The 21,939-nt window shown below is 40.5% G+C and overlaps 1 protein-coding gene across 8 annotated transcripts in view; it reads left to right on the forward strand.

Annotated features, from left to right (window-relative positions):
• Positions 1-21,939, forward strand: part of WDR7 (WD repeat domain 7) — a 151,801-nt gene that overhangs the window by 64,354 nt on the left and 65,508 nt on the right. For 6 of the 8 annotated variants that reach the window (XM_030004989.2, XM_030004988.2, XM_030004987.2 and 3 more), the window contains 2 exons: positions 15,334-15,369; positions 16,445-16,666. In XM_030004989.2, coding sequence (XP_029860849.1) covers positions 15,334-15,369; positions 16,445-16,666 — 258 coding nt within the window. The remainder of the gene's footprint in view (positions 1-15,333; positions 15,370-16,444; positions 16,667-21,939) is intronic. The other 2 variants (XM_030004985.2, XM_030004990.2) reach the window with 1 other exon arrangement.

Below are 21,939 nucleotides of genomic sequence, written 5' to 3' on the forward strand. Positions count from 1 at the left end.
CATTTATGTTGATTTAGAAATAACTGACACTTCAAAAATGACTGTTGATTAAAAAAAAAAAAAAAAAAAAGTGCATTGGCTGAAAAAGTTAGCAAACTTGAATAAAAATTTCAACGTTATTTACTTAACAAAAGGCGATATACATAGGTTTTAAGCTCCAACTTGGATTGCAGCATTGTTAAATATCTTTGTCCTCTGTGGGAGGCAACATCAGTTTTTCTTCAGCTTGTGAGCCACGGAACTGAAAACAGAAAAACCTGGGCACCTGGCCACGTGTGCCAGCTTCACATTGTTCAGCAGCTGCTTGTCTGCCAGCTGGAAGGTGTCATCTCGGGGAGCTGCTTCGGAAAGGGTGTGCACAACTCTGATTGCAGTTACCCGTCTGCTGCGGGGTTTGTGTAGTTAGGGACTGGCAGTGAAAGCTGCTGGGGACAGCCCGGCCTCTCTTCCTGCCTCCCACGAGGGCAGCGAATCTGCTGAGCGTAAAAACCTGGCAGAGCTGCCATGTCTACAGGGTGGATGTTTCGGTGTGTTAATTAAGTTTAGCGTTTTCTCTATACCTATGTATTTACACTGTGTCGTACTAATTTACGGGCCAGAACTTAATCACAGGAGTAAGTAACTTTTCAAATTTTAAAGTATTTACTTCATCTATCACATATTTCAGTGGAATCAGTATATTACATGGAAGCCATATTTGCAGACGGTGCGGTTTTGAATAAAGATGGTATTAAATATTGATTTTTTTAGTGTAGCACAAGAAGCGGTCTTTAACATGCATTCATCTACAAATGCTTGCTTTTGTATTTGAAAACATAACTTTTTTCATTTAGTTTTGTAAACTTTCTGGTATCTGTAATTACTTGGTGATATATAGCTTAATACTAAACTTCGCATAATGTGTCTAAGTAGTATCAGTCCTTACACAGTCTTATTTTGTGTGTGAAAGTGGGAAGTCGGCATCAATGTGTGCTTTATACGTCAGTACTTTGTGAAAATCAATCTGGGACTCCTGTCTGAAATTCTTTTGTTGTTTTGGTGGCAGATGTCTTCTTCCAGCGCTGCGCAGTCTCCTTTTGTGTTGTAGTTACTCTGAAAAACCATATTAACTTGGGAAAAGTTAGTTCTCTTTGTCTTAGAAAAACATTTATACCTTAATTGTATTCTTCTCTCAGTGACATTAGGCAGAGACGCTTCAGTGTTGATGTTTTCCTTAACTCAATCAACGACTTTTGAAAGATAGTTACAGTCAAAATTATTTAGAGTAATTTCTTCAGGTGTAGAAGTGGAGTTTTAAAGAGGCACAGGTTATAAAAGAAATGTATTGAAGCACAGTTTTTCTAGTGTTCTTGCAAGTCCTCATTTTTTGTGTTCTCTTTATTCTGTTATGCCTCCTTTTTGGTTAGCATTGCAACCAAAAGCTTCGTAAGTCTCATACTTCTTGGGTTTTCTTTTTTCATTCTAATAATAGTGTAACGGCATTAAAGTGTGTGACAGGAATATGCTTAAATTTCTATACAATGTTTTCTTCGATGGTTGAGGCACATGAGCGTATAAGCAGTTTCTGTTTTCTGTCATTGCTGGGCAATGCATTTGGGACATAGCAAGGCCACCAGCTTTGCTACAGTTCTTAGCCAGCTTCTTTACAGCTGTTGTTTTGCAAAAAAAAAAAAAAAAGTCTATGTTGTCATGTTTGTCTTAGATTTGAAGAATTCCTTCAGAGGCACAGCAAGCCTTTGTGTTTTAATGTTCGACGGGAGTTTTACTCCCTGCATGGTAGCGGGCAGGGAAGTCCCTTGCAACACGTGCCACAGCCCTAGCAAGAAGTGCAGCAGCTCTGAGGCCTTCGGTAAAACACAGCTAATGCAGGTAACGCTATCCCCATGCTGGCTTTGGGACGTGTGACAGCATTGGTACAGCTCCTTCTAACGTCCGGCATTTCAGAAAGGTGCGTGGTGACAAACATCTCTCAGATTTCCCTTAATCCACCTCAGTAAGTTTAAGCTTGATTGCACATGCTAAATATAACAGTGCTGGCAAGGTGTAAGTGTCTTGGGATGTTAGCTTTAATCATGGACCAAATGCTTTAAGAAGCTGTTCTGCTGCTAATGTGCATAGTATCCGTGGCTTTTAGCAGTATTTTCTTGTGTAAATTAACCATTTACACATGGAAGACAGTTCTTACAAGTGTCACCATAAGAACTACTGGAGTCTAGGAATTTCATGTGGAGATTACTTTCCCAGAAGCTTGTGCTGGTTATTATTACATGAATCATTTACTTGATGACCAATATATTGTTAAATATAACATACAACTTCAAGGTTTCCTTTAGTCTTGAAGCAACTTCTGAAATCGGGAAGGGTTTTTTTGTTTAACCTTACTGGACATCTGTAGTTTGAGATCACTGTCTACTGTTTTATGCAACAGGTGAGCTGTTTTCCATCTGTAATCCACTAAGTTCATCACAGAATATGAATTTACTGCATCAACAGCAGTAATAACAATTCTGAAATGGCTGTGTTTGTTACGTAGATATCTAAATGCTATTGCACTGAGGTTATACGAATTCCCGAGGCAATGAAGTAGTGACATAAAGACCTGAAACCTCTGCGCTTTTTTAATTTACGTTTTTGGACTCACTTGTGAAAATTGACATAGAAGTTAAATAAGGTTTAAAATGTCAAGCCACAATTTCATTTATAATTATATATTGCTTATTAAAAGAACCAAACATGGGCAGAGTTCACTTGTGTGGGTACAGGACATCTCTATAACTCAGAGTTAAACTGCTGGTGCGTTAGGGTCTGCTTTGATTCGTGAAGGAAGAGATAAGGTCTGCATGGATCCAGTGGTCTCCTCACCCGTGGGTTCATATGCCTTCATATGTCATCTGAACACTTTCTGTAACCCTGACAATATGTAGACTGCATTTCTTGGGGTAATCCTTTCAGAGGTCCCCACTTCATCAGTTTAAAACACATTTGCTCTGTGTACTGCTCTTGTGACTTTAATGCCCTATCACCTTCTCTGACCTATTTTCCTTCTCAAAAATATCAGGTGTTGTCTCAGCACTAAGTCTATGTTTGACTTAAAAGAAAGAAGAAAATATTTTTCTGTGTTGACATCCCAGAACTAGCTACAGGTATCCAGTAGCACAATAACAGGCTGAGCAGAAATTGTTGACCAGGTAATTGTTTGTGATAGCAGGACTGTGGTCTGTACCAGTTTGCATGGTATGCCAGGATGAGATCATAAATATGTGCTGTAAAACCCCCATCCTTCACCTTCCTGCCCAAGGAAAGTCTTGTGTGGTCACCTGGACGTAGCGAGTAGCTGTTGCATCTCATTTGCCCTAAACATTCATCTTTCTTGCATGAATCAAAGTGCTCTGTGGAAGCTCTGCTTCTCTCTCCAGAAAATCCTCCTGGCCCGTCTCTCTTCATGCCGTGTAATGAGCTGCGCTGCTCAGAGCAAGCAGGAGGTAGTCGTAACAGCATGAGTCTGGCAGATTGGGCCGTGCCTGCAGGACTGTCCTGGGCTTCGCTTCCCATGCTCTCCATGACGCAGCCTGCGGCCAGCCTCTCCTCTCCCCTTCTCCAGCCCCGCAGAGCCTGAGCAGTCGCCGGAGCAGTGGCCTCTTCTTCCAGAGCTCCAGCTGGACTTTCCTCATGACATGGGACAGCTTGATTAAATGCAGGTGTGAAAAGAGAGATTTAGTCATAACCACATCTTTTCCTTACACCTGGTCTCTTCCAGTGCTTCAAGGGCGAACTTTTCACGCATGTAGTTTTGGTTACTTTTTTCCATCATTGGCAGATCTTTTTCACTACTTCTCAATGATTCTTTGAAGGTTTTTTTAGCTATGCATAATTCTTCAGTTTCTATATGCAAACCACACTTCTTCATGCAAGTTTTGCAGGACCTGATGATAGGAAGAACATAAAACATGGAGTGTTTTGACTGAGGCCAATGTTAAGTGGGTAGGGGAGCCATTATCACAATTTCAGTTTGTGAATCTTCCACCAGGGTGAAAGGAGCAATGAAAAACAAAAGCTGTAGAGGGGACCAGGCTGACATTCAGAGCAATGAACAGTGGGTACCAATCTGTACCTTGAGGCTCCTGATTTTGGCGTTCTGAATTTCCTTCCCTACCTCTTTCCAGTAACTCAAGGCAATTAGGTTGTCCTTCAGATACCTAAAACACATGATGTGAATTCCCCCAGGCTGTCTTGCTCTGTGAGTAGGATTTGAAGGGAAGGAGAATACCTAGTCAGCATCTTGCATCATTTAACAAGTGAAGAATTGCAGCTGGTTGGACTATTAACATTTGAACGCATCTTCTTGTAGTTAGTTACAAAAAGAGAAATTTTGTCCACTCACTTGTGATAATTCTAGACTTTACTGTTCCGTGGGCGTGTGTGTATATATATGTATGCCTTGTCTTAAGAAACCAGCTCAACCCTTTTCATGGTTAACTGTGTATTTTAAGCATAGGGTTAGTCACAGCAAAGTTAGAGAATGTTATTCTTAAAATTAATTAGTTCTGCTGATACATTTTAAAAATGGCATTTCTGTAGTTTGCATTGCAGTTTTTCTAGGTAGATCAATGAAAAAACTTTTAAGTTCTGAAGACCCATTCCTGTGGGTGCTGTCTGATGTCATTTTATTCTAAACAAAACTATTTTTCATGAAGACAGAGGTCTAGTATGAAATTTGTAGCAGTTTTTTGTAACACACTTTAATAGCAGCTGGTTTTATAGCATTTTACAGCATTTTTCTATATCTTCTGGATAGTCAGGTTTTCAAGCTAGCAGGTTCAAAACATCAGTTATCTACATAGTATATGAAAAACCTGATGGAAGATTAAAAAAAAAATAGCAATGCCTTGTTGTATTGGAAATTGCTTATTTTCACATTTCGGCTGTAGTTTGGACAGCTGTAACTATTCAAAAGTAAAATATAATGTAAACATATTGACCTGTGTTAAAAGATATAATTTCGAGAGTACTACTTATATGCAAAAACTTTAATTTTACCTACTTATGCAAGAGAGGATGATGAAAGTTCATACACTTCATTCTTTTACTAGTCTTTGCACTTTGATAAATAAATAGATCATCTAAGATTCAATAGGCCAATTGCAGCATATAATAGCTATTCAGAGGCAATTAAACTGCCTTTTTTCATGCCGGCATGTGAGCGTGCCCTTTCACAACCTTCAACTTGATTTGTGGTGATTCAAAATTAACTTAAAAGTCTTGTTTGCTGACAGCTTAAAGCTTAATTGACTGAAAGCCAAATAGAGTGTGTTCTGTATTCAGCACTGGAGCCCTCGATAAAGCCGTGTGTAAATCGCACGTGCTGAAAGGCAGCGCCGGGTCCCTCTCTGCCTGTACCAGGGTGGGAACTGCTTCGCAGGGTCGTGCATTGCATCGCATCGGCTCAGCCCTGGGGTTCCCCGGCCCTGGGGTTCCCCAGCCCTGGGGCTCCCCGGCCTTGGCGGAGGGTCTTCAGCTTCTGCAGGGCCGGTGCGGTTCTGGTACTGCCCCACGGCTTCCTTCCTCCCTCCCTGCTGCCGCTTCTTGCTCCCGCGCAAACCTGCACCTGCCTTTTGAAGAGATGCTGTTTTTCCAGTTTCTAGCTGTGTCAGATGAAAGCGAATCAGAAAATGAGAATTGCCTCTTGTTGCTTTCGCTGTCTGATTAAAATGATCCCACGGAAAAGTAAAGTCTACTATAGTTTAAATAAAACTTGTTTAAGTATTAAAGAATGTTGGTCTAAAGACTCTCTATTTTGCTAAACAAGCAACAAATAAATATTAAAATGTGTTTCACATTATCAATGGAATTCCTTTCCATCTGTAGGCATGGGGCAGGAACTGAAATGTGTTTGTGTACCTATACTGTCACACCAGGACATACCTGGATTGCAAAGGCTGTATGGGAACGCTCTGGAACAGTGCTGAAAAGTACCTCCCAACACAGGGGTTTGGGGTTTTTTTTGTTGGGTTTTGGGGGGGGTTGCAGGGAGGGTAAGTTGGGGCAAAAAATTCCTGATGAAAGTTACCCCCATCTTAGTCTAAATTTTCTCTGTTACGCTGCTAAAAGCTTTCCTTTTCCCCCGAATATTGCTGTATAGAAAAACTTGCTTTGTTGTGGGGTGCTGCTCAGCACTACCCATTGTTCTTGCCCCATGATTTAGTAAGTGCAGGTTTGGTGCCTTTGCAGCTGTAGGTTCCCCCAGCCCCTCCCAGTGATGGCTGATGCAAAGCATCATAGGAGGTGCCTGCAAATAAATATTTGACAGTGATTTTTTGTGTTACAGAATGTTCTTAAGGATGTTTTAAATCATTTCAAATTAAATAATGTCTTTAAGCAGTGGGAATGTATTTTAGTCTGTCAAAATCGGAAAGGTCTTAAAAGCAAAATACCTTAAATTGTCAGATATGATGTGATGGATACATCACAAAAATACAATGGCACCTCATGTGTTTTCTCCTGTAAGTTCTTAAATTTCTGTTCACATGCAAGTCAAATTTTAATATGTAAAAGTTAAAGAACGTGGGTTCTGATATTGCTCTATTTCTTATTGATTTCTTGGCAAATCATAGCTATCTAATTTCTTCTGCCTTCCTATTGATTTCCAATAGGAACAACATCTTTTTCATAAAGCATCAAAAAAGTTGCCATTTGGTTTCAAAATGACTATAATTTAAAATAGCTTTACTCTTATGTTCCTTTCAATAAAATAATAATCATACTTCAGAATGTGAAGTCCAGATTTGTACTGGTTTTATTGGAGTCTTACCTGTGTCTAGAGAGATCTGGAACTCAACAATAAATTTATTTAATTGTCTCTTATTAACAGCTTATTAAGTGCTGTTGGAAAAATAATAAAATCTTATGTTTACATTTATCTGGGTTTAGTTATGTGCAAACTAGTTACTTTTAATACAAATGTTAGTAATACAGTCTTTCACTGTTCTGTAATATTTCGTTTCTCTGATGGAAGTACAAGATGTATAATTTGATGGTAGAGTTATTTAAATGCTCAGTTGTCATACATTTAGAAAGCTGCAAGACAGACATCACGCTGTAATTTTCATAAGGCTGCTGGGCTCATGCGGAAAATGTGCTTTTCTACGTAGCATAAGTACTTTTTGCAGCCACCATTCTAATCTGTGGCAGTTTACTGGAATTTTCTCTTCTGCTGTGCCATTCCTTTTATGACGGAATATTTCACTGTGCTGCAGCATCTGGGAACACAAAATGGGTGAGGATGCTGCTTCCTTGCAGGGCTGAGAGCAGGGAAATAGTCAAAGACAAAATGGATTCTCTGCTGTTCAGTTGGGGAAATATCAGGCACGTTTTATTCAGTGTGACTTGCTGTTTTTAAAGCACTGAGTTAATGCATCAAAACTTCCCTTGTTAGAAGTGACATTAAAGTGATTATAATCAAAATTTTGAAAAGGTGTGACACACATTTAAAATGCTTTTATTTATGACTCATTTATGTAGACAGTTATGAAGAGAAATACAGATTTCTGGAAATTGCAGCACAAAACTACATCTAAAAATTGAAACGGCAAGGTTGGGGGACAATTAGTACTTACATAGCTGACATCTGTGGCTTTCGGATGTGGTATGAAACAATCAAATGTCACTGGTAAAATTTATTCTCAAGTAATTAAATACTTTGGGCTATATGGCATATAATAGAATTAAATTAGTTTAAGATGATGATTGCTTAGTCAAGCTTACGCATACTGAAGAAAACAGCTCATTTTTTGCTTGCTTTTTGAAAGCAAACAGATGTTTTCAGCACAGAGTTCACAAAGCATTGGTGAAAACAGGAAGGTTTATTGCTAAGAGAAAACAGGTTAACCTCTATGCCTGTATATTCCAAAGATGAAATTTATCATTGTTTTCCTTGCTTCTATTAAATCTCTTGGGTTTTTATTAGTATGTTACAGATGGACAGTGACTGACATTAGCAACCTTAGTATTTGCTGTTACATAGATGAAACCAGTTTGCTGCTAGTTTCATATAGCTTCGTTATAAAGTAATAATTGGCACTCAAGTCAATGTTTCCTGCTGCAAAAAAAGTTGCAGCGAGGCCAGATAAGAATCTATAACTGTATGAAAGTAATTAATACATGTCATCTGTCACTAGCTTTAATCTGAATGTGTGAAGCAGCCCGGGATTTAGGCAATGCTGTTCGGCTTTTCCAAGGTACAGAATGTTTTTGGCAAATCCTAAGCGCGTGGGTAAACACAGAGAGCCGTACTACACATTTGTCTTGTTGCAAGAGAAAGCCAAGTGACTTAAACGCTCATTTGTAAAATTTTTAGGGCGTGCTTGGTGGATGAAATAGGCTTGGCAGGCTGGGAGGTGTGTGAGCGCTGTGTTCGTGGAGGAGCGGTCGTTTCCAGGCGTGCTGGACCAAGGCAGCGCGTTGTTGAGGAGCGGTGCAACCATCCCGAAGCGCTAATGAGCACGGGGGGGCTGCACTAATGCCTAGTGGATACTGAACAAGTTCAGGCGTTGAGCTTTTTAGGAAGAATGAATGATGGCTAATGATTATTTAATGACAGATCTCTGGGCTGAAAGGCACTTAGCACTCGATGTGTACTGCAAAGCCTATTTCTCAGAGCTTCCGACAGGTTTATTTGGTCTCACCTTGAGTAGAGCAGTGCTGTATTGATTTCATTGGTGTGGGTTTAAACACACTATTGGCTTTAAAATAGCACCACCTATGCAGAAGAAAATCAGTGTCTTAACCCTTAAGGCTGCCAGTAGCTACTATGTAATGCTTTGATGGGAGGCTAACGGATTCCTGGCAGGTTTCGTTATCCTGAAAACTACCATTTTTAATTAACAAATACATTGCCATTTTTCAGTAGCGCATGTTTCAGTGTAGCGTGTGGATAAACTACGGGGATTTACATGTGGACTCTGACCTCCCCGGGTGTCTGACCCAAGGTCGTCGGTGGGGTCAGACCCTTTGATTTGAGATAGGGTCTTAAATGAAAGATTTAAGGAAGAGGAACCTTTTTTTTTTTTTCCAATTTTTTAAAATCTTTTGGTGGCTGCAGTGGTCTTTTCTAAAAATAATATTCTATACTCACCTAATAAATGTTATTATTCACCATGAGAGGTTTTATAATTCTCCTGTCTTTTGAAGTTGCTGCGGCTGGCTACCTGCACGAAACCTTATTACTGGCATCACACAGGGAATACATTATCAAAAAGTAAACCAGAAAATGTCCTGCCTTTAATAATACAAAGCTATGTGATTTACTGATACTTAGTTATTAAACTTGTCTGTTGTAAGATGTCCTATGAAATATTAAAAAAATAAGGTTTAAACATTTCCAGTCTTTACAGTAGTAACAAAGCTCCATTATTTCAAATACCTCGCTGTGGACATGAGAAGAAAATAGCAAGACAGGCATTATCAAATAAATCAGCTCAGTGTGCCAACAGAGAGGAGACCTTTGTGGGGGGAAGGGGAACAAAACAAAACAAAGCCCCCCAAAACCAGCTCTTGTTTTTATTCCAGAGCAGTTATTTTGCTCATCCTTACCTAATTTATTTTCAAGTGGTTTTATCGAGTCCTCTTTCACTATCTAAACACATACATATCTCTTTTTAAAACATATACACCTTATCAATGAGAATAATAGAAATGTGCAGGAAACTTTCACAAAATGTATTGGTTTTTTTTTATGTGGTTCCCTTCCCGTGTCTAATATTTTTTAGCAGATACCTTTATAAAACACAGCAAGCAATTTAATTTAAAAATACTAATTGTTATGATGCTAAGATGCCCGTGCTTCTTTTTTTGAGTAAATTTTAATTCAAACAGTGTGAATTTCAGCTATATATGGATAATGCTACAGTGTAGTTTGGTTTTAATCTTTTAGAGTTCTCATCTCAATTATAGGAATAGTAAAAAGATTGATTACAAAATGTGTTATGTCTTAGTGACCAAGCTACTGTTTGAAATCTGTGTTTGATTCTCCCTCTCATATGTGTTTCCTGGAACAGCCCAACATGAAGTGCTATGAAAACAGCAAACATGAAAATGGTAAAAAATGCTTAATAACCATAGAAGATAAGTATTATGTTTCAGAGTTAGCAATCACAGATAATCTCTTTAGCCACTGTATTGCCAGATTTCTGTGTTGTGCTCAACTGACATATATTGACTGTCATGGTGGCAGTCAAGTTGGAAAATATTTTTTTTTAATGTGGGAGGAGAAAAAAAATTAGTTTCACAAAATATGGGAGCTTTCAGTCTGCACTCATGTAAATCTCATAAATATGTTAAAGACTATGGAATTGCTCTGGCTTAGAAGCAGTAAAGATCACAACTTCAGGAATGTGTCAGTTTTCCCTATTTGCAGATATTTTGTCACTATCAATGAACAAAAGAACAAAAATAGAAATAAGTTGCTCCAAAGAAAAAAGCTTTCTATACTTGCCTTTGTTGTAAGTGGTAGGAGAATGAATGCGTAAGATAAACCTTCACCAAGGTAGCTTTAACTTTGGCACACACTTGGCAGCACTCGGTGGCATATTTCACCTGGGTACGTGTCCTTTCACAATTGTTCTTTATACGTTATTTTATCAGAAGAGGTCTTTCCGTGGTATTTAGCACTATCTTTAGTACAAGCATTCTGAGTGCATGTAGTGACTGAGGAAATAAGGAAATACATTGTGAGAAGTTACTGTCTTAGGGGTGGGCTGACAGGGTTTTCCTGGGAGAAGTTCCCGAGCTTCCCGTTGGTGTTGGCACTTCCAGGCAGGAACTTCAGCTCCTGTGTAGAGGCTGTGCACAGCAGAAAGGAGTCAAAGAAAAGGTAAGCTTAGACACAGATTTATTTTTCCTTCTGTTGGACCGAATTTTCTCACGTGTTGCATTTACACTCTGATAGTAGGAACAAATAATAATTAAGCAAATGTAACTTGAACTACCAGAATTGTATTTAGCAAAGACCACTTGTAAGCAAAAGACCCGCATCCAAAACCCACGCTATCTTTTGGGGGTTCTGGGGTGTGGTGGTGGTTTGGTTTGGGTTTTGTTGTTGCTGCTGCTGTTGTTGCTGTCATGGGAAGGTGCTTAATTTTCTTAAAAACTAAGGTGGTTATTCCAGACTAAGCCAAACTGTAGAGGTGTGAAGAGACTGTATGGAGTCACTTAATATTTTGTAGTAACACATTGAGAGTGAGGTGTCAGGAGCTCAGTTAGGTGAGATGGGTCCGAGCCCCAGCTGCCGCCTGTCCCGGCCCAGAGCATCCTTCGCCGTTTGCCCTGCTGGGCTCACGGGGACCCTTCTCTGCTGTGCCGGTGGAGGGAGCTGTGTATATAGGAATGGCTGCACTTTCAAGCAATCAAAATACTTTTAATAATGTGAGGTTAGTAATGAGTAACCACAGTTTTCATAAGGTTAGATAAAATAGATTGTTTCCTGTCTTTCTACATTTTCCTCGTGGTCACTTTCTGTTATTGTTATTTCTTTATAATATTTTTTTCAGTTCTGATTTATTGTGAACTCTCTGGCTTTATAAGCTTTCAGGAGGTGCTGAAATTACTGTAATTATTCATCTGTGTATAATCTGAAAAACTAGAAATGTAGGCAAACCCATAGCATGGCCTTGACTGGTTTAAGAATCCTGAACAATTAAAGGTAAGGATAAGTATCTGTCATAGGCACATCTAGTATACAGTTTTCTTAAATTTTTTTGCTATTTCCTTTTTAGTTCACAAGCAGAGCATTATGTAAATTTATTTACTGTAAGAAAATAGTGCAACTGACATGAAGAAATATTTTAAATTATTGACAGTCAAGGTGAATCTAAGCAAAATTGCATTCCCCCCCTGTAGCTCTTGTGCATTCTTGTATCATATCCCATCTGGTACAGAAAAATGATTACAGTTGCAAATGTGAACAGTTTCAGTGGTTGTTGCCAATAAGTTCAGTCTCTACCACATTTTGGTGTGTGTTTGCTTCCTCCCTGGCATCTGATGGAAGGACTGTGAGGATTCTCTGAATTTAACTATGTATTTTTTTCAAGCCTGAAAGAGAGAGAGGAAAAAGAAGGATGGATGGAAATCCTTATCCCAGCCTGCCCAGTTACAAACCTCCCCTTCATAAATAAACAGAAAACTTGTCAGAAGAAATGGAGAGAGAGACCTGTCAGACAGGACAGAAAAGTGATGATGCTTTCCATGGAGTTCAGTTTGTAAGCTTTCATCTATAGATAGTGAATTCTGACTGTGTGCATTCAGTGCTGGGAAATAATGAGCTGTGACAAAAATCGAGAGGGCTTTAGTTGTCGGTTTTCTTTGTACCCTTAAAAAAACAGATTGGGATGCAAGGTTTGAGTTCTCTACCACATTTGATGCAAAGTATGTTTGTGGTCTTGAGCAAATTATTTTATTCACTTCAAACATATATTTTCAAAATTTTATATATATTAACGGGCTTACCGCTGCCGAAAGCCTGCAGACCCTCGCTCTGGTGTACCTGGCGCTGTATTTGAGCTCAGATGAGGATTCTCTCTTGGCTGTCAGAGCATATGGAAATGGGGCTACTGCAACATCTTTCCTAGGTTTTTTCACTTTAAAGAATTTTATGCACATTAAATGTTGCGACTAAATCTCAGTGATTACGCTTTCATTTAAATCATAGGACGCAATTACAACCCTGTAGTTAATTGTGTTGGGTTGTCATTCACCACGCTGTGGCTGGGTGGCTCTCCGTGTTGGTGGCTGTTTGATGGAGCAGGGCTGGGCATGGTTTTGGTGGACTGGGGCCGCCGGAGGCCACCCTTCTGTGCTCAGAACCACCGCGGCAGCACCATGGGTTCAGACGGTATGTTTGATAGTAATAAATGGGTCTGGCACCTACTTCTGCGATGCTTTAATACCTAATACAATACGGGAGTACCATCAGTATGCGCCTAATAGCAGATATGAAGTATCTGGTAGCAGTCCATCTCTCATAAAACCGCCTCAGCTTTAATTCAAATCCATTGATTCCTATTCCAGTTAAACCTGGAGAACTTAATTTGTCTTTTAATCCTTTTATTGTAAGCTAGGATAAAATTAATTTTACTCAAGAACTGTGCAAAGCCAATTAATGTGATCTTTAGAGTTATTTAGTAAAGTGGTTCAAACTGTTAAATTTATCCTGACCTCATGGCTGTACTCTCTGACTGCTTTTTAAATGAAGTAATCAATATCTCACAGCCTTTTAAATAATTTAAACTTCTGAAATATTTTACCTATATTTTAAAGACTTCATAAATATGCTTTGCTCTATCTGTAAAGCTGTCTCCTCTAAGCAGTTGGGGATGTTTAATTCCCAAAAACGGAGATATTTTGAAATATTTAATAAGGTCATTTTGTCTAAAGAAAACCCAGCTGGGTAAGCGCACGGACACGATAGGTTTCTCTTTTGGTGTGTGGATCTGGAAGTGTGTTATTTTTACAACTAAAATGTAGAATGTTTTTGTCCTTTCGCCAGTGTAGCTTCTGTTTTCCACATAGAGCTATTTGAGGTTATTAATTTTCTTACTGTGATAGGGTGATCAACCGTCCTGTCAAGAAAATGGATCTGTGTGTCACCCTTTAGCATGATTAAATGGAGGCACGTCGCTGTGAGAAAATACCAAATTTTCATGAGACAAATGAAACTGTAGAAAGCACTACTTTTATAGACATTATTTCATTTTAAAATCTCCCAAATGGCTGCCAGTTTATTTGGAGGAAATCATTACAATTAATTGTGTGTTTCTGCTAGTAATTAAAAAAAAAAAAAAGTAAATGCAAAAATATTTAAGGGGGGTTTTTCCCCCTCTCATCTGGAGGTTTTGGGGAGGAATGTTGCTGGGAGGAGGGTTGGGATTTTGTTGTTTTGGGGTTTTTTCGATTTGGGGGGGGGGTGTTTGTTGGGTTGTTTTTGTTTTGTTTTGTTTTTTGGTTTTTTTAGTTTCTTGGGTTTGTTGTTTTGAGGTAGACCAACCTCCTGCAGCGCGCAGGATAAGACCCCTCCGATGCCGATTTGCTAATGAACCTCTAAGAATATTTCCCACCCTGTTCTGGTTGGAATTCATTGTTTTGGTTAACAAAGAGTTATCTCCTCGACATCTGGGTGCTGGAGTCGCGGGGTCAGCGGTAGGAATTAGCTCAGCTGCGAGTCTACGCCGAGCGCACAGCACCGTGCCGCTGCAGGCCCGGGAGTTTTCCTGCTGGATCCCGTATTAATTGCAGACGAAACGCATCGTCGCGTGCTGTGCAACGGCAGTGCTCCCGGCCGGCCGCGGGATGAGGGAGGCGCGGGTTGAGACGGAGCTGGCGGACGCCCGCCGGTTCGGTGTTGGCTGTTTAGAGTTACCACGCCGAAGTTCTGCCGAGGCAGGCCTATAATTTGAAGGACGCTCTTGAAATCCGTCCTTCGGGACCTAACGAAGGGTTAACTTCATATTGCTGTAATCAAATGAAAGGCGGGCGGGGGGGAGGGCGCATCGCGCCGAGTGCCCCCGCGGTTTAATTTCCTACTGGAAGCAGCACATGTGTTCGCTCTTCCTTTCTTCCTCGCCTGGGAGCCGTGGCCGGCGCGGGCGGCGTGGCCGGGGTCAGCGCCTCGCCTATTGATCAGCATCCCGCCGTCCCCTGCTCCAGCATCTGCTCCGCTGCCTGCTCCCCGCGCCTGCTGCAGCACATTAGAATAGAAATCCATAACCAGAGCTGTGCTCATCCAAGCAGGGGAAGAAACTAAATTAAATGGTATAAAACAATCTTGGATCAGGAGTTTGTGCCAATTCATCTTGATCTAAGATGTCACGCCGGGCTCTGTCTGAGCACCTGGGCGAGAGGCGGCCGCGGGGAGCCGGGAGGGAGCCGCCATCAGTCATTCGCAGCGATGCCCTTTGGCGGGGGGCACCCCGGGACGGGGGTGTGCGGGGCCACGCTGCGCGCAGCCGTGCGGGAGCTGCTGCGCGCCCGCCGGCGGCCCTCGGGCGCCGGGGACGGGAGGCTGCGGCAAGGTGTAACGTGCAAACGGACTATATGCAAATGTTGATGAGAAACTGGTGTCTGCAGATGGCGCGAGTGGGATAAGCCATTGCTAAGCAATTAAAGCTGTTATATTTTTTGCTTTGGCTGTTACAGCCCGTTTTCATCCTTCTTCCTCTGAAGGCAGTTACTATTGATTTTTTTCTTTTTTTTTTTTTTTTTTTTTTCCCCTCCCCTACTACCATTGTTAAGCTTTCTGTTGTTTTTCTCTCCCTTTTGGCTGGCACATCGCCGTCACATCCGCAGCCTGGTTGCCTGAACGAGGATGGTCTTCTAACACAGGTTCTAAAATTTGGTTAGCTTTCTCGTAGGTAATGTTTTGTTTCCTATCGAGCCGTGTGAATGCCATTAGCAGAGAGAGATGTACAGTGCGACTCGCTAATTCACCCTTCATTAATCCACAAGCCCGATAAGTCTCGTTCAGTGCCAGGTGGTGCCTTCCGACTTCTTGGCAAAGGTTTAACAGTGGATTAAGACTCCATTATTTTTGTAGAATATATGGTAGGGCATTTCCTAGTATGCTGTGAATTAGTATTATAGGTAAAAGTGAACTGTACTTGTCAGAGTAAATGAATATGGTATTTTCATTCCAGTCAATTTCTTGGAAGATTTTGTTTCTTTACTCAAAAAAAAAAAAAAAAAAACACCTTCTTCTGCTTAGTGAAATTCGAAGTCTCTGGGCTACATTAGACTAACAGTGTAAATTTCAGTTTTATTTAAAACTCATAGTACAGTGAGGTTTTTTCACTGTTTTTAAGAATGTTTGTTGAAATACCATATGTAACATTTTAGTGTACAAAATAGTAGTTTGGTTTAATGCATATACTGTTATGCTAAAATTTAGTAAGAATCTGAATGTGATGATGGATTCTAAAACAAAAAGATGCTTTTGTTTAATAAAAATAAGTTATCCTAAAAATCTCTCTTCTTTAAAAAAAAAAAAATTACAACTTGTTATGCAAATTTAAAATTAACAAGAAGCAAACCAAAAATCACCTTTTATAAAAACTAGACAAACAGAATTCCACAGATCTTTTAAAAACTGTGAAATGAGACAGTTTTCTGGTGGCTCTTTTTTCCCCGTGAGATCTTGCGTTTTTGAAGGGTGGGTTTCACTGAAGACAGACCTTGCAATAGGTGGTATTTAGACTTTTATCGTGCGTTGTATGTTCTGAAAAGTAAAATGGAATCATCTCCACCAGCCGAAAATCCTGGTAAGGGCAGTAACTGTCCTGAAGACATGATTTAAGTTAAACAGAAACATCTTTTATTTTCTCTGGGAAACACAATGTTATTTGGAGTATTAAAGAACAGCCCTGCTTTTGATTTTTGTCATATTTCTTACTTTTCATTTTAGGTTGTCTGTCTGGTCTCCCACAAATGAAAAAAATATCGACGTCCTATGAAGAGAGACGGAAGCAAGCCACAGCCATTGTCCTGCTGGGGGTGATTGGGGCAGAATTTGGAGCTGAAATCGAACCTCCAAAACTTCTCACTCGGCCACGTAGTTCCAGTCAAATTCCCGAGGGATTTGGTTTGACTAGCGGTGGATCAAATTATTCCTTGGCGAGGCACACATGTGAGTAACCCAGGATACTATTTTCCCTTGCTCTGGTGTTTGGGGCAGGGGGGTGGGGAGGAAGGGGTGTTATTTACATTTCAGTACAGACTGGTTCATTTAAAATATCCTTCAGTGGAAAAGGTAAAGATTAGGTATTTTGAACGTACAATAAGCAACACCACAATAAGAGGTTGCCAAGAAATCGGCGCTGAGCAAGCGAACAGAACGGAGCGGTGGAGCTGGTGACTGGTCTTGGGGTTTGCAGTGGTGCTGCTGGGAGGGAGGCCCCAACCGTGCTCGGCGCTTCCCAGCATTGGCCAGCTCTTCTGCTGAAATTCTGACATCCTTTATTCTCCTCCCAGTTAAACCAAAACACTTGCATTTAAGACTGCATTGCATGTATGTAATTCTTTTTTTTTTTTTTTTTTTTTTATCCCAAAAACATTCCTTGGGCTAGTAGAGTGAGAGAGAGGAGACTGTCAGCACTACTCCTGACTCTTCGATTGACTAATCCTCATTTTCAGCACTTGGCTAGGTCTTGCTCTTGGTGGAGCAATTCCCCCCGTAACTGAGCTGTGGCAAGTTTTGTTACTTCACACACATGCGTTTTGGGAATGTGGATCAGTAGGCTACAGAAAAACATACTTGGCAATAAGGAGACTTGAGGGTGGGGGAAGCGTGCAAGGTGTCTGATGTAAAAATCAGACACAGATGAATTTAATAGAAAATGGTGGAATTCAAGGAGTGCTGTATAAAGTGTTGCTTTCTGATCCTATATCAAAATTAGTACTGCAGTGTTGCTGGAATTATCCTTGGTATGGAGAGTAAATGTGATCTTACCAGAGATGGTTACGTATCTATGCATTGACTATTTGATGTTAATAGTGCAAAATCCACTAGAAGCAAATGCAAGTGCAGTGCCCTGGGTTCATGCAATTATTTTAGCCAGGTTCCTGAGCATGCTGGTATTTGTTTTATGTGGAGTCTGGCAAAAGTCCCCTTTGTAATCTCTGTAAGATCTCTGTAGCACTACAGACTCATTGCCAGTATTGCTTGAAAAAACATCCACTCTCTGGTTAGCTTTAAAATTATTCCACAGCAGTGGATTTCTCCTCTTGCACTTGTCCAGTCTTCACCTGATGCCCAAGTCCCTTTGAGGAGAAGTGAAAAAAACAAATAATTGAAAAGCAGCGTATTGTCTCAACTCAAAGCTATTACAGGGAGAGGACTGGTAGTAATGATAAAAGAGGAGGACTGTCCTTCCGTTGGGAGCCCTGGTTACGTGAGCTGTACACGCTTACTTCCAAAGTGCACTGTTCAGTGCATCAAACCTGAAAATGATTTAGAGGAGCTGATTGTCTCACAGAGCAGTATTCTGTCCCTTTAGCACAAGAAGTCTTGAAGGCCTTGTCTGCCACAGCATGACTGAGGACATGCTTTGTATTGGTTTCGTTACTTGTGTTTCTGCTTGCTTGTACTGGAGAGTAGTCTCACTCCCAGGGTTTGTACTAGGCAACAAAGACTTCTGGTCAGAAAAGGTGCAAAACTCATTCTGGTTTTTTCCAAGTCATTTTTTACTCCAACTCATTTTCCTATAAAATATGCAGATAATGAGTTTCATAATGATGATAAATTTTATATTTTTGTTTTAATGAAGTGCAGGGTAAGTGCTGCCTTTTTAGTTACACAGTAATGTAATACTATAACAATAATAGATAAATACAGCTTTATTACTGTACTAGTAGATTAAACATATTGTGGACTGTTAGCATGGGATGGTTTGCACCCATGCTGATAAATTCACTTAGCCTCCAGAAAAGGTGGTGGTGTGCACCTCCAGAAAAGGTGGGGAATGGTCCATTGCCCACGCAGCCCCGAGCCATGCCCAGGAGTTGCGTGGGAGGGTGTTAGCTGGCACACAACAGCACTGAGCTAGCAGGCATTTCAACTGAATTGTAGAACATGTTCAGAAGCTCAGGAACGTCGTGGAGCACTGCTTAAGTCACTGGTGTAGGCACAGCCTCCATCTTCCACACAGTAGATGGCTGAAATTCATCTTCCATGAAGCGTGGTGCTTCTTCCACTGATTTTTTTTGGAAGGCAAAGCAAAGGCTGGTTGAGAGAGCGCACATGCAACACAGTGCTCACAACAGCAAGATGTGCAGTCCTGGTTGTGACAGTGTGGAAATGTAGGGTTGGCTATGCAGCACTTCACAAACCAAGTTGTATGTCTGAGAATCCTAGAGAAAGGTCTGTCATTTTTTTCAGCTGACATCTTCATATAACTCATTTGTAGATCCACTGCTTTAGTAAACAGGACTATTCTGTCAGCCCTTTCCAAACTGAAATAAAAAGGCTGACAGTTCTCTGCTTCTTCTTCTTTTACAGTTTCTTGCACATATACGGAACTCTGCTTTAAATACTTGTTGTTTGTTTTTTTTTTAAACTGGGGTTATTGGGAAGTTATTTTGTGTCTTTATTTGTTTTCTCATGTGTTCTGCGTTGTTGCCCATTTTAAGTTTCTAAGCTATTTGTCTCTTCAAAAGGTATCAGGAAATGAAAGGATGGAGGAGACTTTCCCATGTCTCTGAATGAGCCAGCACAAGGGATTGTCTGTCCTCAGGTGGACAAAACAGGTTCTTCTCTGTTTTTCTGTTACAGTGCGAGGCTGAGTCAGGCTTCTTATCTTTCCAGACTGATACCTGGGCACAGAGTCAAAATAAGCTTTATTTGTCTTTTAGAGTTTCCTGAAATAAGAGCATGCTGACATCTTTATTAGACTCTAAGCAGTGCAGAGTGCTCTCTGCGTTATTTGGAAGCTGTTGGCAATGCAGACATGAGCTTTGTCTACTCCAGTCTCCCAGTGGCACATTCCACAAGTGAAGTTGGTTTCATTTATGCTATACTTTCAAAAGGCTATTGAGCCTAACATTGCCTAATCTGCCATGGAAAAGAACTCAGATAATTTCCATCAACAGTGCCTTGTCTTTGCCATTCTCACAGCTGTATAGGTCTGATGTGAGCCTGTAGCTGATGGTGTTGCTTTGTCAGAAGCATGGCTGAGGCACTTCTTTGATCCTCACAAGTTCTTTCCTCCAGTGTCTTTGTTTATCTATTTGCATGTTATTTTTGTTATATTAAGCTTAGCAGAGTTATGAACTCCAGCTTTGAACGCCTATTAATCATACTCTCAGAAACACTGCACAACTGTCTGGCTGACTGATAGGTTGAAATTCAGTCTTTAATGTAGATGAACCTTGACACGTTAAATGCTGAAAATTTAGATCAAGGCTGTAAAGTAATATCTGAAATAGGTGAAGAGCCAGAGAAGGATCAGGAATAAAGACTAGTTGGAGGAAAAAAATACAGGAAATACTGGGTTACACTTTTGGTTGATGATGGCATTAGCAGTAAACTTGATCTGCATTTTACATACAGCCTGTACTATAAGAATTTGATGTAAGTCAGTATTGCTGTCTTGCTGGTGTGACCTGCCCTGAACCCACAGTACAACGTCGCGTTTCCACGGAGGTGAGAGGATGCTATTTTCTCAGATGTTTTGCTCAAGTAGAGCATGATATGCCAGTACCTCCAACAGCAGGTATGGTATTTGGAACAGCTTTGTTTTGAAGCATTTCCACCATACCCATCTGGAATACATCTCACCTAGAGCAGGTTCTTCGGATAGCCATGAAATAGAAGGGTGTCAGCGTGAAGCCCCAGGCTGACGTTTGCTGTTGGAGGTCTGCTCTGGTCTTGTGTGAGTCTGGTCCCCAGTGCACCTGCGAGGGGATTGTACTGCAGCAAGGTGCCCCCAAAGGGGGACAGGATAGGCGAAGACTTGCTGAAAATGGAAATATTGCTTGCCAGGAAACGCTGTTCTCATGATTTTTTTCTTTATGTGATCATGGTTCTTAAAATCCTTACACCACATATGTAATACTGCAGAAGGAGTTACTTTGACAACTGGACAGTTGTTCAGAAATTCAGTTCTTTGAACAAGAAAAAGCAAAATTCCTAGTAGGCACTCAGACTTAAGGTTTTTCTTTTAGATATGTGTCGTACTGTGACTTTCAGACACCACACTAAAATACATACAGGTTATTTCTTTGTCTTTCAGTGACACAGAAAATCGTTTTGGCCCTTCAGAACAGATGCAGAGTTGATAAGGTGTAGTCTGGTCTTGTGAAAGCTGGCTGTAGGACGTTAAGTGATGGTGTGAGGCAGTAACACTTAGTTAATGAAATTACTGGTTTTCCTCCATTTCAAGTTGTATATTTGACATCCTGGTGCTGCAGCATGCGGTCCGAGCTGACCGAAGCCTGGTGCTGGGTGGCTGCCCTGTAACCACTCCTGGAAGGAACACAGCTTCCTTTCCCCCCACTCACTACCAGGGGATGCTAGGGTGGGGGGAGCTGGGAGCTGCTGCAGCTTTCTGCTGGCCACCTGTGTGACAGCGTTTCCAGAAACCATTCCTGATGATGCCTCTCCTCCTCTTCAGTCTAAGGTGTGATACCTCTTTAACCATCATATTTTGTTATCATATACTGAAAGTGTATGCTGTGAGTTATCCAAAGTAATGAGAAACATTGCAGGTAGCCTAAAGCTACAATATTTTCTATTTCAAAATAAGTTATCAAAACAAATTACTTCTTCATTTATACTGTTAATGCATGTGGAGTTTTTGCTGTATAAATTGTGCATGTTGTGATTTACTGTATTAAGAAAATAATTATTGTGATAACGCCTTTTTGAGAGGGTGGAATTCTCTAGAAATCCATGTGGTGACCTTGCCTGACATCCTGCATTAATCTCTGTTGACCTTACAAATAGTTCATGAGATATTTAATTATAAAATGCCACCCAAAGAACTTCTCATTACAGATGCACCGCATCACACTTAAACTGCAGCTAACACTGTGTATATAAAGTTAATGGGCTGATAAATCTGAATGACTGTTCTGTCCTGAGTATGAAAATACTTGATTCTGTTGTTAATGCAATGCATTTTTTCAAAGCATCTGCCGTCAATATAGTTTTTAATAAGCGGTTTGCCCTTTAACTCAGTCAGTGTCATATGCGACAGCATATGTGTTCATGGTATTGAGTTATTTATATTGTTTTAGCACGCTGCATGTACATACTTCCTTCCAAAGTGAATTTTAGGGTTTCCACATTACATAATCCATGGTAGTCACTCCAGTTTTGCTGGTTTCTGGATTGAATAAGCTAGCCAGCAGTTAGGTTCCTAACACAGACTCATGATACCATTTTTCATTTTTTAATTATGA

The sequence above is a fragment of the Aquila chrysaetos genome, chromosome Z (assembly GCF_900496995.4).
Source record: "Aquila chrysaetos chrysaetos chromosome Z, bAquChr1.4, whole genome shotgun sequence".
In the NCBI taxonomy this organism is placed as follows: Eukaryota; Metazoa; Chordata; class Aves; order Accipitriformes; family Accipitridae; genus Aquila; species Aquila chrysaetos.